Genomic DNA, 15403 nt, shown 5'->3' on the forward strand with positions numbered 1-15403 from the left:
GAGACAACATATCACTAGCAACAAGAACAGGTTAATATCTGAACGAATAGAGCGCAGCCAAAGAAGAATATTCTGCCCATGAAATATTTTGATTAGACTATAGTTGATGCAACGCCTCTTAAAATGAAAGCAACAGAGAATAAAGTTGGCATCGGGTAAATATTGATAAGAAATAGCCTATTACCTTTTATCATAGAAATTTAGTAAAAAAAAATTACATAACTTACCAATTTAGATTTCCAATGGTTCAACATGGGAGTGTGTGTGGCTGACTGTAGAGCCGATGAATGGCTGCTCTGTGTGGCCACACCGGAGCTTAAAGAGCGCCTTGTGAGAAGGACTGGGAGAAAAAAAAGTGATTGAAAGTGGAAAACATTCCCAGAGAGGCAGCATTCCAACACACAGCTAGCCCCGCCCCCCGGCACACAGGCCGAGCTCCTATTGGCCCTCTAATTATCCTCCCGCTCTTTGATTGGAGGAGAGTAATATACTGTTAATGCCTGTCTGTCCGTCACCGTGAATATTTCCAATGAGAAGAGGTGAGATTTTACATCGGAGTGGCTTAAGTGACTCTACAGTGCAGCCATTTAGAGCCAAAAGAAGGCCAGCTTTGTTGGACGTGTTGACATGTTATATCAAACAAATAAACAATTATGAGGAGAGTTATTTGTGGTCAAATTATGCGACGTTTCTCAAAAAATCAGGATGGGATTGTATAGTTTGAATTTAGGGAGGGATGCAGTGGAGGGCAACCCCACCTACAATCACTTTACCATGCGTTTTATACAGGAAACATATACCACACTACACCTTTTGAGTTAAAAAAAATTCTACTAGGCCTACCTACATAGTAAAAAGTAGACAGATAGAAGTTATATGAAAATATAATCTTCTTAAATGAATAATGAATAAATAAATAAATAAATAAATTTAAATGTTCTGAATATGTAAAGGACATCAAATGATGTGGTAAATAAAAATACATTTTGGTTGTTGGTCCATAGTTTACCCTTATTTTTTGTTACCACTACATCACTGGATGTTGGCTTATCCTAGTTTATATGAAAATGTAAACTAATATTAATTCATCCAGCATCTACATTTTTTGTCTATGACCATAATTAAATCGTTCATTGCCAACTATTTTTTCAATAAATATTTGTAGGCTATACGCATTTCTGCTATTCTTTATCACAGCCCACTAGCCTGCAATATGATGAATTATAGTACAAACCATAATCAATTTCTTATCATTTAACTCGGAAGGCCCCGCACTCTCTGTTGGAAAGGATAAGGCATTGTGGAGCTGCTGTGTTTCAAAGTGTTTCAAATTAGAAGTTTAATTGATGAAGGGGATACTAACTTTATTGAAGCTGCTCACAAGATGCAATTGTTTCAGTCACTCAACACCAGAATTTATTTAATTCGCCGAGTCTACGGTCTAATTTTAGGCTGTATTCAGAGAAATTGCTGCTAAAAGAATACATGTAGATTGGAAATAAAAAGATGAGCTGAGCACTGTTAACATGAGTGTGGAGACTCTTAAAAAAAAATCCTCAATGAAAAAGCAAGTTACCAAATTCTTGTGAATAATTAAAAATAATAAAAATAATCTTATGTTGTTTATTTGAATTGTTTCGTGCTTACAGCAAGGCTGAACCAGAAGAAAAGTGGAATTTTACACTGCATGATACACTTCCAGTCAATTTGTACACACATATACAATTTGTGCCGTTAAGCGCGGCCTGAGAATGAAGAGAATGGGACTTTTACAGCATCTCACGCACACACCGAAACACACGCACACACACACGGGCGCGCACGCACGCACACACACGCACAATAAACGCAACAATAACCCCTGTGTCTCCCTTATGCCTCTCATGTTGAGTCCGTGTCTCAGTTTTCTCCCTCTCCCTCTCGTCTCTGTCTTTGCTCTCTTTGTCTCCATCTCAGGTGAATTGTAACCATGTGATCAAACGCCCAAGCCTCTCTCCATTAACCCTCGTAAATGAAAAAATGGGGAACAAAAAGCAGTTTTGTGCTGCAAACTTGGAAAAAATTGATAACAGAGAGCGATGTGTGCGTCTTTCTCCCCTTATGTCCGAGCATAGACAGTAGTGGCACACACATAGAAAATGCTCTGGCGCAGACGGGACATGCGGACCTCTCTCTGTATCCTCTTGCTCCGTCACTTTTATATCTCCAAACACCCCAACCGGCACCTGGATTCGGGCCTTGGAGGTGTTGATGGTGGGGGGCTGGTTGGGGGATGAGGGGGTGGAGGAGGAGGGGGGCTGGGGGGGGTGCGACCTGCATTCTGCACCCCACCGACCCAACCATGCAACACTGCAGGATCCTGAGGCCTCCTAGGCTTGATGTGAGTGTCTTTATATACTGGGTGCAGGCTAATGGTTGAAGGTTGTTGTGTTTTTCTGCAGAAAGTGTCCAGAAATGTGTGTGTGGCTCTGTCAGTTTTTCACTGGCTTGTGCAGGCCAGAAGGACGGAGCTGTGGTTTTACTGTCAGTGCGTTGGGAGAGCTGTAAGATTCAGATGTGGCACCCAAGGGAGTCTGCTTACTGTCAGAGCAATGTGCCGCTTTACGTGTTCAGAGGAGGCGTCTTTAATTAATACATTCTATTCTGAAACACAGTTAATTTCATTTTTTCCCAATAATGTAGGAATATGGTGTTTAATCCACTGAGGTTTTACCCTAATGAAAAATTACTATAATATTCCCATAGGGATTTATAATGTGTCTGTGGTGACTTTAGAATGACCTCACCGTATTGGTATGAATTGTTATCTCCCATAGTATCACTATAATATTCCTATAGGGACTTATAGTATTTCTGCCGTATTCAATAGTGACTTTAACTTTATTATGACCTCAACGGATTTTATGTTTGTTTTTAATCTCCTATAGTGTCACTGTGATAGTCCTATAATAGGGAGTTATTGTGTCTTACTCAGTAGTAATATTATAATTACCTAATCGCATTTAATGTTTTTTAATTTCCTCTGGTATCACTATAATAATCCTGTAATAGTCCTGTGCGTAATATTTCTATAGGCCTATACAATTTTGCTTTCTTTCAAAATTGTATTATAGGATTACTGTAGTTCTATTTCATACGGGCATTGTGGGTGCTATTGAGAAAAAAAAGAAATCTATTGAAAAAATTAAGAACTGAAGTGTTGGAAATACAAAAACTAAGGTCATGGATTTTTTTCTCTAATGTAATGTGTGCGGCCGCCCGCATCTTAGAATCTGTAAAGCAAGAAAATGTATATTCAGGAACAAAACGTTTTTCATAGATAATTTTGATCAAATATGAACAGAGAGTAAATAGTCAAATCAACTGTTTTTAAAACTTCTATTTTATTCTTTCTTCAAAAGGACCGCCGTGTCCTGAAAAGCTACAAACTATTGAAACGTTTCATTAGCTGAGATTTTTTTTCTCCAAAGATAATGTAGGCCTACAGTTATTGAAATATAATAACCAGCGCTATTACATTGAGTGACCTGGAAGTCTGGGTCATAGGCTATGTTGTTATAATTGTGTCATGTAATCCCATGTGAGATGGGCCATTTAGTAATGACACGAAAATAAAATAAATTAATTTGATTGAATGATTATTGAACTGCAGAGGAGGGAAAGTCCTTAGGCCTTACAAAACCTTTTCAAAATGTGACGTCTAATGTCCTATTTTAGGCCTATTTTAGGAAATCCAATTTCATGTTACATAATAAAATTTATTTCCTTTAACGAATCAAATACGAAGAAATAAGTGGACTTTCCTAAAATGAAGTGAAGCGTCTTTTTTCTTTCTTTTTTTTTTTTTTTTTATAAATTCCTAATTCACCTCCCGGCAGGCCTCAGAAGGCTGTTAAAACGCTTATGAGCCTTATTTTCGTTGCTTTAACACAATTTAACAAGAAAGCCTATTATGTTTTTATTTGCAGCTATTAATAACTTGGTGCATAGTTTATAACTCTTGATGATATAGCCGATTGAAATGTGCCTGTTGGCGTTTGTTTCAAGTTTGCCTGCAGGTCTTTTGTTGTTGAGCAGGAGGGAGTTCTAGTTTTCATTCAAATTATATAGCTGAGTCTAGGTTTCAGATAGTTGTACTTTATTTAAGTAGGCTATTTTGATTTCAGAGAACTTTATATTTTTATGCATCTCTACTGTATTGCATTTCAAATCAAATATCCCACTATTTTATCTCTATTTGGAAGGACTAGTCAGTTCAGTGACAAAACATTTGATCACTTCATAAATATGATGACCTTTCAAACTTGAAACTATAGTCAACCTTAACAGAAGCAATCAGAACAGAAGCAACTGGACCAGAAGTCACTTCAGCTTAATCTAAAGGGGTTAATGCAGTAATATGGACATCCAGCATTGATATAAAGGGACAACAAAATTGTTCATGTAGGTTTTTCTTTTAATTCATTGATGACTTTTACATAGATTACCATGTTGTTTTCTGTTTCTAAGACATTTTTAGCCTACTTGTTTCAAAAAGATTGAAACAATTCCCCAATATTCCACCTGTTACCCAAATGTACAGAGCAAATATCAGCCAAATCTAAATTTTAGATGATTTATTTCACTCTCATCATCCAAAAAAACGTGAGGAAAAACCAGAAACATCACATACTGCTCTCAAGCTATAACTCCCATGCGCTTTCTGACATTTTCTGTGTTGTGTGTGAGGCCATCTCGGGCCTCGGGGCAGCTGTAACTTGTTGGAAAATAGAGCTCACATGGTCCCATTATCCACAGGCAATACTTCCCTGTGCTAACCTGCCATGTGACTGCAGTAATAGGCCTCTCTATGGCCGCATAGACCGCTGTGTCACAAGAGCCTCTTTCCTGCGGCTCCCGGGGGAGAGGGGCGAGGACGGGAGGACAGGATCTCATGATCAGGAGCGAGGTCAAAGAGTCACCCCTCAGGTGCACACACACACACACACACACAGGCAGGGGGCGGCCATTTTGGTTCAGGTTTGTGTCCTGCCTCAAGTTAAAAAAAACACGCCTTCCTCTGATCAGAGTAAATACATTTATTTCTGAGGAATGAGCGGCTTCTGTTTATAGACTGGGAATTAGGTGATCTGATGGTCAGGTGGTAGAAGGTAAAAGAGAAAGAAAGAAAGAGAGAATGGGAGAGAGAGAGAGACTGAGAGAAAGAGAGAGTATGCCCTTTTGCTTTGGCCTTAATATATGAACAACTCCCCGGGGAAATTCCTGAAATCTGACGATGGATGGAGAGAAGGAGAGAGAGAGAGAGAGAGAGAGAGAGAGGGATGCAGATAAGGGAAGCACGCACAGCGGTCAAATATTCACAGGCTGGGTCACATTCTGCATTAAACTGTTGTATAATTGGTGGAAAGCATTCATTCCCATGTCAATAGGCACATTGGGCAGAAATGAATGCCGGCATTCATCCCAAATGATGACGAACTCGACAATAGGCTCCGAAATTATATGTCATGAATGGCAGAGAGACATTAGCATATTTTCTTCTAGTGTCAGATATCGTTACTGATGCTCCTTGTCAGTTGAGAAGCTCTGTCTGAAACCTCCACAGTCCTGATGCAGTGTTTTTCCTCTTATGCTTTCGTTTGCCTCTGTATTTCACAGTGTTTGAGTTGAACATTGTATGTAATTCATAAATGCCGAAGCCTCTCAGGGCTTTGTGTGAGAACCAGATGGGGTCAGATCTCTGCCTGCCTGCCCGAGGAATTCCAACTCCAAGACTCGGTTTCAATACCGCTGAACCTCATGTGACTCAAATGTTTTGACTCCGACTCTCGCACTCGGCCGTGCGTCTTATTAACCGCTGCCACCCATCGATTCCTATCCCTCTTCTATAATTAGAGCTGTGTGGTGATTTCACAAGCCACCTGGCCCACAGACAGACTCCCCCTTGCTCTTCTTCATGCTTTGAAATCTTTTGAAACCAGAGAGGATTCAAGGATCAAGGATGGACGTAATACCCACGGATCACAGAATGACTTGCTGTGACTCAGTGGCTTGGGCCGGACGCCATCTTGAGTACTGGGATAAGAACATGTAGATGGAAAATGGATGAAAAGCTTCTTAACCTCTGGAGTGAGACCCATAATGGGACGTGGGCCGTGTTTCGAAAGGACGCAGGCGATGGATCACAAATTGACTTTACTTTTGAATCAGTGCTTGAAGCGTTGAAGTGCTTCCATACAGTCCCAGTAAATGTCACAGTTTTAACAACACCAAGGGACGCAGGTGTTTGTGTTTTCTGTTTACTTGACTCACCGTCACGAGTGAGTTTTTAAGCAGCTGTGATTTATAGTCATGTGATGTAGCGAGACGCCGCCCGTAGGGATGAATAAAAAATGATTCTGCTATCTGACCTTTGTCACTCGCTTTCGCCCATTTTCACCCAGTGAATTAGTGCAGCTGCACCACACTTAAATGGGTCCCCCTCTTTTTTTTTTTTTTTTTTTCTTTGCTGGGAGTCTATGTGACCGACCATGAATCCTCTCTTTGTGCTCCGTCTGCAGAGTTCCCCCCCCCTCTCTTCGCTTCTTGCCTTCTTCGTCTTCTTCTTTTTTTTTGTATTTGGGAAAAAGGGGGTCGAGGCTGGGTTGGCTTCGGTTTGCGATGGCGGTGGTACTGGTGAGGTGGTGGTGGTGGTAGTGGTGGTGGAGGGGGGGTGGGGGGTAACTTGTTGGACCACATTCCTGTGCAGCTGTGGAGGCTGGTGCAGGGTGGGGGGGTGGTGGAGGAGAGGAGGGGATGGAGGGCAGAGCAGGATCATCATTGCATTGCAGGGCATCATGAATGGCCTATTGTTTGCCGGTTTGCTGTGTCCGCGTCTCTCTCTGCCCCTACCTCAGTTGTAACTGGAAGAGAGAGAGAGAGAGAGAGAGAGAGAGAGAGAGATACAGAAATGACTTTTAGAATTAACGAGAAACAGCGAGGAGAATCACATTGAGTGGGAGAGAGAAAGAGAGTGAGCAAAAGAAAGATAGTGACAGAGGGAGAGAGAGAGAGAGAGAGAGAGAAATCTAAATTGTGCATCTGACTCACATGCAGAAGGATGTTGAAACTCAGGGTAGGATGATGATGAAGATAATGAAGATGATGATGATGGTGAGATGGACAATAGTGGCATTTACATTATGACTCAACGGCTGTTTTGCTCCTCAGTCATACATGCCAGCACAGTGGTTCAGTCACGTTGTTTTGTCACACATACGTGTCGGATGTTGACTGTCTGTTCCAATTGGCAACACTTCCAGTGCTCATTTTGTGCCCTGCAGTGGCGATATTACACAACAACAAGATGCTAAAATTAAGGATTGGAATTGCTTCCTCTATTAGATATACAAATTTGACGTTTATTTATATTTGATGTTTTTTATGTCTGATTCAATTTATAAATGTATTGCTTATATAAATGTATCTACATAAATATGTAATTGTGCTATGATACTTTTGGAAACCTGAGCGAGTCACTGGACTTTTGTTTGTTTATTTTTGACAATTATGAAGGAAAATGTAAGGTTTTTATTCCTCTTTGTCTTATAACTTCTTGTCTGTATCTTCTGTCTCTCTGTGAGTTTGTACTCTCAAACTAAACTAAACTAAACTAAACTAAACTAAACTAGATTATATAGGTTAGGGCCACAGGGACCCAGGTGAACTTCCAGGTCAGGCCTCTTTTGACCCCAGAGGTTTTCTTCAATCAACATAGTCATCCAATTAAGCAATTAAGCAAGAGCTTATGGTTCTGCATATGAGAGGCTGCAGACAGCTTCATTTGACCCATAACAGGCTCCTAAACACACACACACACACACACACACACACACATACACACACACACGTGTCTTCATTAAGATTTTGTGATGAGTTTGTGTATTTGTGATTCTATGTGGGAAGGAAAGGGTAGAAGTGAGGAGCTGGCATCAAATGTCATCAGCTCTTTATTTTTCACTGAACATTTGAACATTTACATTTGACCGAGGGAAAATAGTATTTACAAATAATTCTTGGCCATTTGTTTTATCCTCCTTGGACTACTAGTTGGGTGCAGTTCGGGGGCGAGTCAGAGAGTCAAGTAAGTTAGTTGTCAACCACAGAAAAGTGAACTAAATTGTCTTTCAAAAACATTCTTATGGTAACTTATTCCTAAACATACTGGTACTCATGGTAAAGTCCTAGGAAACCCTTGCGGTACCATGCAGTACTGCAACTAGGCTAAAACAAATGGCAAGATTAATTTTCAAATACTGCTTGACCCAGGTCTAATCTCTTTCTCTATATAATCTCCACTGTGCGGCTTATGCTTATTCATGCTTACACTGTTATGTTGACAAGAGCAGAGGCTAATTTAAGGGGTAGGAAAAGGTATGACATCACTGCTAAAAGTAATTAGCGAACAAATTTACATTTCACCTCCCCACCATTGCTGTCAAATGTTAAGAAACCTCCCAGAGACAAAGAGGGGAAATTTGCAATGTTTTGGATGAGATGTATCTGTATGTTCAATGATCTGAAACCACAAATAAAGTAATATGCTGGTATGGAAAACATGCTGTGTCTTGATTGCAAAAATAGCTACAGTATATGAAATGCAATGTGGAGCAATGTCTCAAATATGTATTTTATGAGAGAGAGAGAGAGAGAGAGAGAGAGAGAGAGAGAGAGAGAGAGAGAGAGAGAGAGAGAGAGCAGTAACAGACCTTCCAATCATGAGTTTTTCTCAGAACATTTAATTAGTCTGTGTGAGCGAGAGAGAGAGAGAGAGAGAGAGAGAGAGAGAGAGAGAGAGAGAGAGAGAGAGAGAGAGAGAGAGAGAGAGACGGCCTGAGGGGTCTGAGGGCAAGATGGCTGCATGAAAGACTCTGTTGTTGGCTGAGCAGAGGGAGAGATAAAAGGGAATGAGACAGAAAGATAGATGGGGGATTTTCAAGGAGAGAGTGAGAAATATGGAGATTTACAGCATTCTTCACGTCTGTCTTTTTTTTTCTTTTTTTTGAAACACATGAGCAACCCCATTATTCCGTTGCGTGAAGATAACTCCGCGCAGCGACAGATGCGTGCAGATGTCTCACCCACTGTATAGAGCAGAAAGATGTGAATTTATTAGTTTCGCAGCTGAAGAGAGAGAGAGAGGGAGAAAGAAAAAGAGAGAGAGACACAAAAACAGAGACAGCCGCACACTTATATACAGTCAGACAGTCAGACAGTCAGACAGACAGACAGACAGACAGACAGACAGACAGAAGAATACAGGCTGACAAACACTAAGATCAACTTACAGACAGAAAAGTAGACAGACAGGCAAACAGAATAACATACAGACAGACAAAACATTCAGGCAGACAGACAGAAAGTCAAACATTCAGGCAGACAGACAGGCCAACAAGCAGATAGACAGGCACACAGACATTCATATTGACAGACAAACAGGTGAACAAAGAGATAAGCAGACAGGTGTGCGATAGTCAGAATCAGAATCAGGCCAAGTAAGTCTACATATAATTAGAAATTGAACTTGGTGGGCTGCTCACATAGGTCACATTAAACATAACAAACACAAAAATTAAAAAAGTAGCGTACAAAAAAATTTAAATTAGAAATTTAGGGAATAGGTATTTTGTAGACGTAGTATATAAAGGAAAGTAGAATAAATAGCATATAAATATATAATAGAAATTTAAGAAGTCACTTTTTTTTTTTAGTTCACTGTTGAAACCTGACTAATTGCACTAAAGGGAAGTAAAGTAAACAAAAATATATGCAGATACAAGAAGGCAGACAGACAGTCAGACACACAGAAGATGTTGCCCTGTGGTGCTTCCCAACCCAGTTTAGCCAGCCCTCCTCTGCTGTGTTGTGTTGTGTTGTGTTGTGCTGTGCTGCACACAATGCTCCTCTGTCCCCCCCCAGCGAGCCGCTTCACGGCTCCACAACACACAACAGCTCATTATGGAATCAAAGATCCCCCAACTGCAGCACTTAGTGCCTAAATACTGTCCCCTGCTGAGCACACACACTGCCGCCGACGCTGGCCGCTCAGCCCCGGGGGACAAACAGCCAGTGAGGCCAGGGAGGGCACGCAGATATACAGGGTGTCACACACATGAAAGCACACACACACACACACACAAACATAAGTGCACACACAAAGACGCACACACACTCTGCCCTATCAGGCGAGATCCTAGTCGGCCATTAGAAGTCTTAACAAAGGTCACACAGGTCACCCAGCTGCTCTTTTTTCGGGATGTAGATGACGGGGGGTGGGGGGGGGGGGGTGGGTGACGATCTGGTTAATTAGCTGGCATCAGAGAGAGGAGCGAGGGAAAGGAGGAAGGGACGACAGCAGAGTGATGGGGAGACTGCTGGGTGAGGGGGAAATGGCCTGTTAGGCTGAAATGGGACGAGACATTTGACGGCATCAGAGATGGGATGATTAGATTACAGGAGAGGAAGATGATGGAGGGAGTTTCCCCCGTAGATTGTTTAGCTGTTACGCCTACGCAAAGTTTTGGAGCTGAGACGTTGTCGCCTCGTTTGGCCTTGTGATGAGGACAAAACATCAGAAAAGAGGGCAAAATTGTATGCCTTTTGTTATCATTAATCTCTCTTGTTAACTGTGGATCTTAGTGAAAATGTGAAGGAAAACAACAAGTATCCTGCTCACCGTCTCTGTTATTGAACAGAGAGTCTGCAGGTTTTCATTCCAATTCCTATCGCTACAGCAGCTCACCACAGATTTCACTGATTAGTTCCTCCTCTCTGTTTGAAGGTGTGCTAATCAGAGAAATCAGCGGCTGTAGTCATTGGTTGAAATCAAAACCTGCAGACTCTCGGCCATCTGATGTATTGTTTGTGCTTATCCTGAACTACATAGAAGGCTTAGACTGCTGCACCACCTGTAGTCTAGCCAGAGAAAGATAGAAAGAGTTCCTCAGAGCAATTTGCTTGAAAACATGTATGATTTTAGTTTTCCTACAAATTTGCATAAAAAAGACTGTTTTCTGATGTCAACTAGTACAGAATAGCTACCACTTAACCTCAGAAAATCTGTTTGGGATTTAGTGTATCCACATAGAAAATAATGCTGTGATGTACTACAGCATAACTTCAATGTATCCAGCTGATATCTAGGTTCTAATATAAGGAGAGTAGCATGGCATAGCACTTTAGCACAGTTCATCACTGCGGTGTCCTGGTCCACCACTTGAGGGAGCCTGCACAACAGTCAGGAACACTCTCTCCATCCTCTCACATTAAGATGGGCTTCAGTGCCTCCTGATGGTTTTTCTGGTAAGTGCCTCTACACCCCCCACACCAACACACACACACACACACACACACACACTACCTCCCACCCCCATCTCTCTCTCTTTGTCCCTCTCTTCCTCTCCGATGCCCTTCAACCCTGTCTGTCCTTCCTCAGCCCAGTTTGTCCACGTGCTCTCTCATTACCTTGCGTTTCATCTATTTCTAGCTGTCCTTCACTCTCCGGGACACACAAATATACACACAACCAAACAGAAATAATCTCAGCCGGGCCATTAAAGAGTTGCACTGTGGCAGTTATAGTTGAATTCTGTTCAAGAGCGTCCCGATTTGGGCTTTCCAAAGGAGGAATCACAAGTGAGGCGGGAGGGGGGGGGAAGGAGGATTTGTCCTTGTTACAGAGATAGAGCAACCACCCTGTGTTTTGATCCAGAATGAAGCCAGCCAATGAGATGCGTGAGATTTCACCTGAGTAATCGCAGACAGGTGGCGATCAGCATGGGTATGGGGCTGACCGCTAACCTTAAACCAGCGGTCTGAGAGGAAATGCGCATAGAGACTCGACAGAGACAATTCAAGCATAACAGCAAATGCTGCTGTTTTATTAGGTGCTTTATTCATACAAAACAACACACTGTTACAAAGTGTCTACCTCTATTGATAAAAGTAAGAATAAAGTGCTTGTTCTTCATCTGTACATGTTAGTTTGACTAAGTGTTTGAGTGCTGTTTCATGGTTCACTTGTGGTTTACTTGTTTTCCAATCTTATTAAGAAATATAATGGACTTTGAGAAGAGCTCATTTATCAAACGTGAACAGTAACAGACCTCAAGCAGGAAGACAGAAGTGGCCATAGGTTCTAAATGCAGAAATCGCTTATTTATTTTTTACATTGATAAAATAAACGGTGCACACTGGCAGAACTCATTCACCCAAATGAGCATTTTTGCCATGTTTCTTTTAAAGGAAGTGAAGAACGTTCTCATTCATAACATTTATCTGTATATGATGTATACATGATGTATACATCTGAGCTAAAGTGACCATTTTGAAAAAACAAAAAAAACAAAAAACCAAAAGCACATCATATTTACAAAAAAAAATTGAATGGAAATCAAAAATAAAAAGCTTCATTGTAGATCATACACAATGGCATATTGAATAAAACAAGAAAGCATGTTTTCAAAACACCTCATGATTTCAGAGAACTCAGAAATAGTTTTCAAAGTAGGCTGCCGATGCATGTTATAATTAAAAGTGTACAATACCTGAAACCACAGCAAATTATGAGCTAAAGCTGTGCAGATTTTGTTACAGTTGCACAATTCTCCTTCTCTTTCACCAAACTTACAATTTAGATTTAGATTGTTCTTCATCTTTCTTTTTTTTACACTATTTCAGTACTTTGGTTGGATGCACACAGACAAAGAGAGAAAACAAATGGAAGGGCACATAGTTCATTCCAGCCATTACCCATTGATTGGCTTTAAACTCCTGACTCCCTGCTGATGTATAAAGGTAGGGCTGGCTGTAGTCTGTCAAAGTTAATCTGACTCTCTATGTCCAGAACGCACAGCATCTCCACCGTCTGCTCCTCCACGAACCTTTCCTTGAACCCCAAGTGAACGTCATCTCTCGTCTCTCCCTCTCTGTCATTTCTCCCACCCGGGCTCCCTGTCTCCTCCTTCACATCCTCCTCTTCCTCCTCCTCCCCGCAGCACAAGGCTACCTCGTTCTCGTAGCAGAAGGCGCTGGGGGAGTGGGGCGCCAGAAGGTGGCGGGCCGCCCGCGGGGCAAATGGCGACGGAGACCGCGAGTACGTCGAGGTGGAGGATGAGGACTGCCCGCCGCGGCCGGTCATCTGGCTCAGCTCCCTGGCGCTGCACTGAGGCGTAGACGGCACCTCGTAGGTCTTATGGAAGCGGGAATAGTCCACGTGGTAGCGGTCCCCCTTCTCGAAGACCAGGGGCTCGAAGCGGTGGCCCCACAGGATCTCCTTGGCCAAGTAGGAGCTCCGGGCCTGAGTGGTCATGGCCGTGGCCTCCACCATGCCCTCCAGGATCACCACGATCTCAAAGTCCTCCTTCTGCAGGTCGGTGCGGCTCAGGCCGTACAGAGGACTGGCCTTGTTGATCTCGTGCACCACCACCAGGGGCGACACCAGAAACAGCCGGTCCAGCCCGTCGTCGTAGCCGATGTCAATGTCAGTTTGCTCTAACGGGAGGTACTCGCCCTCCGACGTCACGTGCGGCCGAATGAGCTGGGCGCGCACGTGGGCCTCCACGATGTGGCTCTTGCGCATGTTCCCCAGGCGCCACATGAGGCACAGTTTGCCGTCGCGCAGCGCGATGACAGCGTGATGCGAGAACAGCAGCGTCTGCGCCCGCTTCTTGGGCCGCACCATCTTTGCCATGATGGTGCCGATCATGAAGGAGTCAATAATGCAGCCCACGATGGACTGGACCACCACCGTCACCACGGCGACCGGGCACTCTTCGGTGACGCACCGGAACCCGTATCCGATGGTCGTCTGGGTCTCGATGGAGAAGAGGAATGCTCCGATGAAGCCCTGGACGTGGAGAATACACGGCCTCCATTCGTCGTCTCCTTCCTCTACGGCGCCCTGCGGTTCCCCTTGCCCCAGTGGGGTTCGGAGGTCAAAGTCACCGTGGGCCAGGGCCACGCCCCAGAAGACCAGGCCAAACATCAGCCAGGACAGGAGGAAGGTGGTGGTGAAGATGAGCAGCATGTAGCGCCAGCGGATGTCCACACAGGTGGTGAAGATGTCAGCCAGGTAGCGTCGCGGCTTGTCCTCCATGTTGTTGAACACCACGTTGCACTGGCCGTTCTTCTTCACGAAGCGGCTGCGCAGGCGGCCAGGGCCCAGGCCCAGGTCCAGGCCCAGGCGGCAGGAGGGGGAGGTACGACGACCGTTGTGGATGATGGGCTCACTGTTCACTCTCAGGGATAACGTCCCTCTTCCTTCTTCACTTCCTGGACACTCTCCTCCACCTCCTCCTCCTCCTCCTCCTCCTCCTCCTTCACCCCCCATGCGGGCCCCTGCCAGTGTCTGCTGCGTCAGAGGCCCATGGCCGTTGTGGAGGCCCAGGGTGGAGATCTTCAGGGCGTCTTCATCTGTGGATACGATGCTGTATCTGGAGTAAAGTGGGGAGAAAGTGAGTTGAGGAACGTTACATTGTGATAATAAATGGATGGAGTTTCAGTTTTCTTCCAAATAGTAATGGATAGTCTTAAATATTTCTGACAACTGCACTATAAACTAAGGAAACACTTGCAGTCATTGACATCGTTAGTTAATTTCCCGTCCCTTCTTACCTGTTGACTCGCACCGCTCCCATGGCACCAGTGATCATCAGGCTGTGTCTGCGGGGGCAGTAATGTAGGTTGGGGCGGGCAGTTCCAACCATTAAAGTACTGTAGCTGGACAGGGAGGCAGTATGGACTCAGGTCTGTCTCACAGTAGATATCAGCACTGCCTCCTGATGATACATTTTCTGAGAAGAAAGGGAACACAAAGGATATTTATTCACCCTTCAAACCTCAGAGGTTTCACACATTTGATATGTACAGGGCAAGGACTTTTTTCAAACCAAGCACAAAATAAAACAAACAAAAATGGGGTTAACAAGGACTAATTCCTGGACCCACAACACCAAACATCACCAGAATCAAAAATCCCACACTGCAAATTTTGGCCATACCCTCATGCATAAAGCAGAGCAGACAGTTATGCATAATGAAAGCTTTTCGATTAGGTCCTTGCTAGTGGTTAGCCTTAGGGACCTTCAGGCCAACTAGGGTTGGAAAACCAGACAGGCATTGGAAGGGCCAAAGGTCTAAAAAAGAGATGAATCAGTGGCAATCTACTGTTAGAGGAACAATTGATCTGCGGTTTGGCGTCATGACAAGGTTAGAGGGTGACTTCACTCGGCTTATTATGTCAGCAAGCTGGGACCCAGGAGAGCCAAAAAGCACCAGGTTGCATAACCAATAGAAGGCCAATCGCGTGCAAAACAAAAGGGCATTAGTGCTTTACTTTTTATTGGTGCGTGCATCACTCTGGCTG

At 43.5% G+C, this 15403-nt stretch overlaps 1 protein-coding gene across 1 annotated transcript; it reads right to left on the reverse strand.

The window, feature by feature from the left end:
• Nucleotides 1-12802: 12802 nt before the first annotated feature.
• LOC139922961 (ATP-sensitive inward rectifier potassium channel 12-like) lies at nucleotides 12803-14744 on the reverse strand. Its single transcript, XM_071913617.2, has 2 exons — nucleotides 14653-14744; nucleotides 12803-14471 (listed from the first exon to the last, which is right to left on the reverse strand). The coding sequence occupies exons 1-2, from the start codon at nucleotides 14742-14744 to the stop codon at nucleotides 12803-12805; spliced, it is 1761 nt and encodes a 586-aa protein (XP_071769718.2).
• Between the last annotated feature and the right edge of the window lie 659 nt (nucleotides 14745-15403).

The sequence above is a fragment of the Centroberyx gerrardi genome, chromosome 3 (genome assembly GCF_048128805.1).
Source record: "Centroberyx gerrardi isolate f3 chromosome 3, fCenGer3.hap1.cur.20231027, whole genome shotgun sequence".
Lineage (NCBI taxonomy): Eukaryota > Metazoa > Chordata > Actinopteri > Beryciformes > Berycidae > Centroberyx > Centroberyx gerrardi.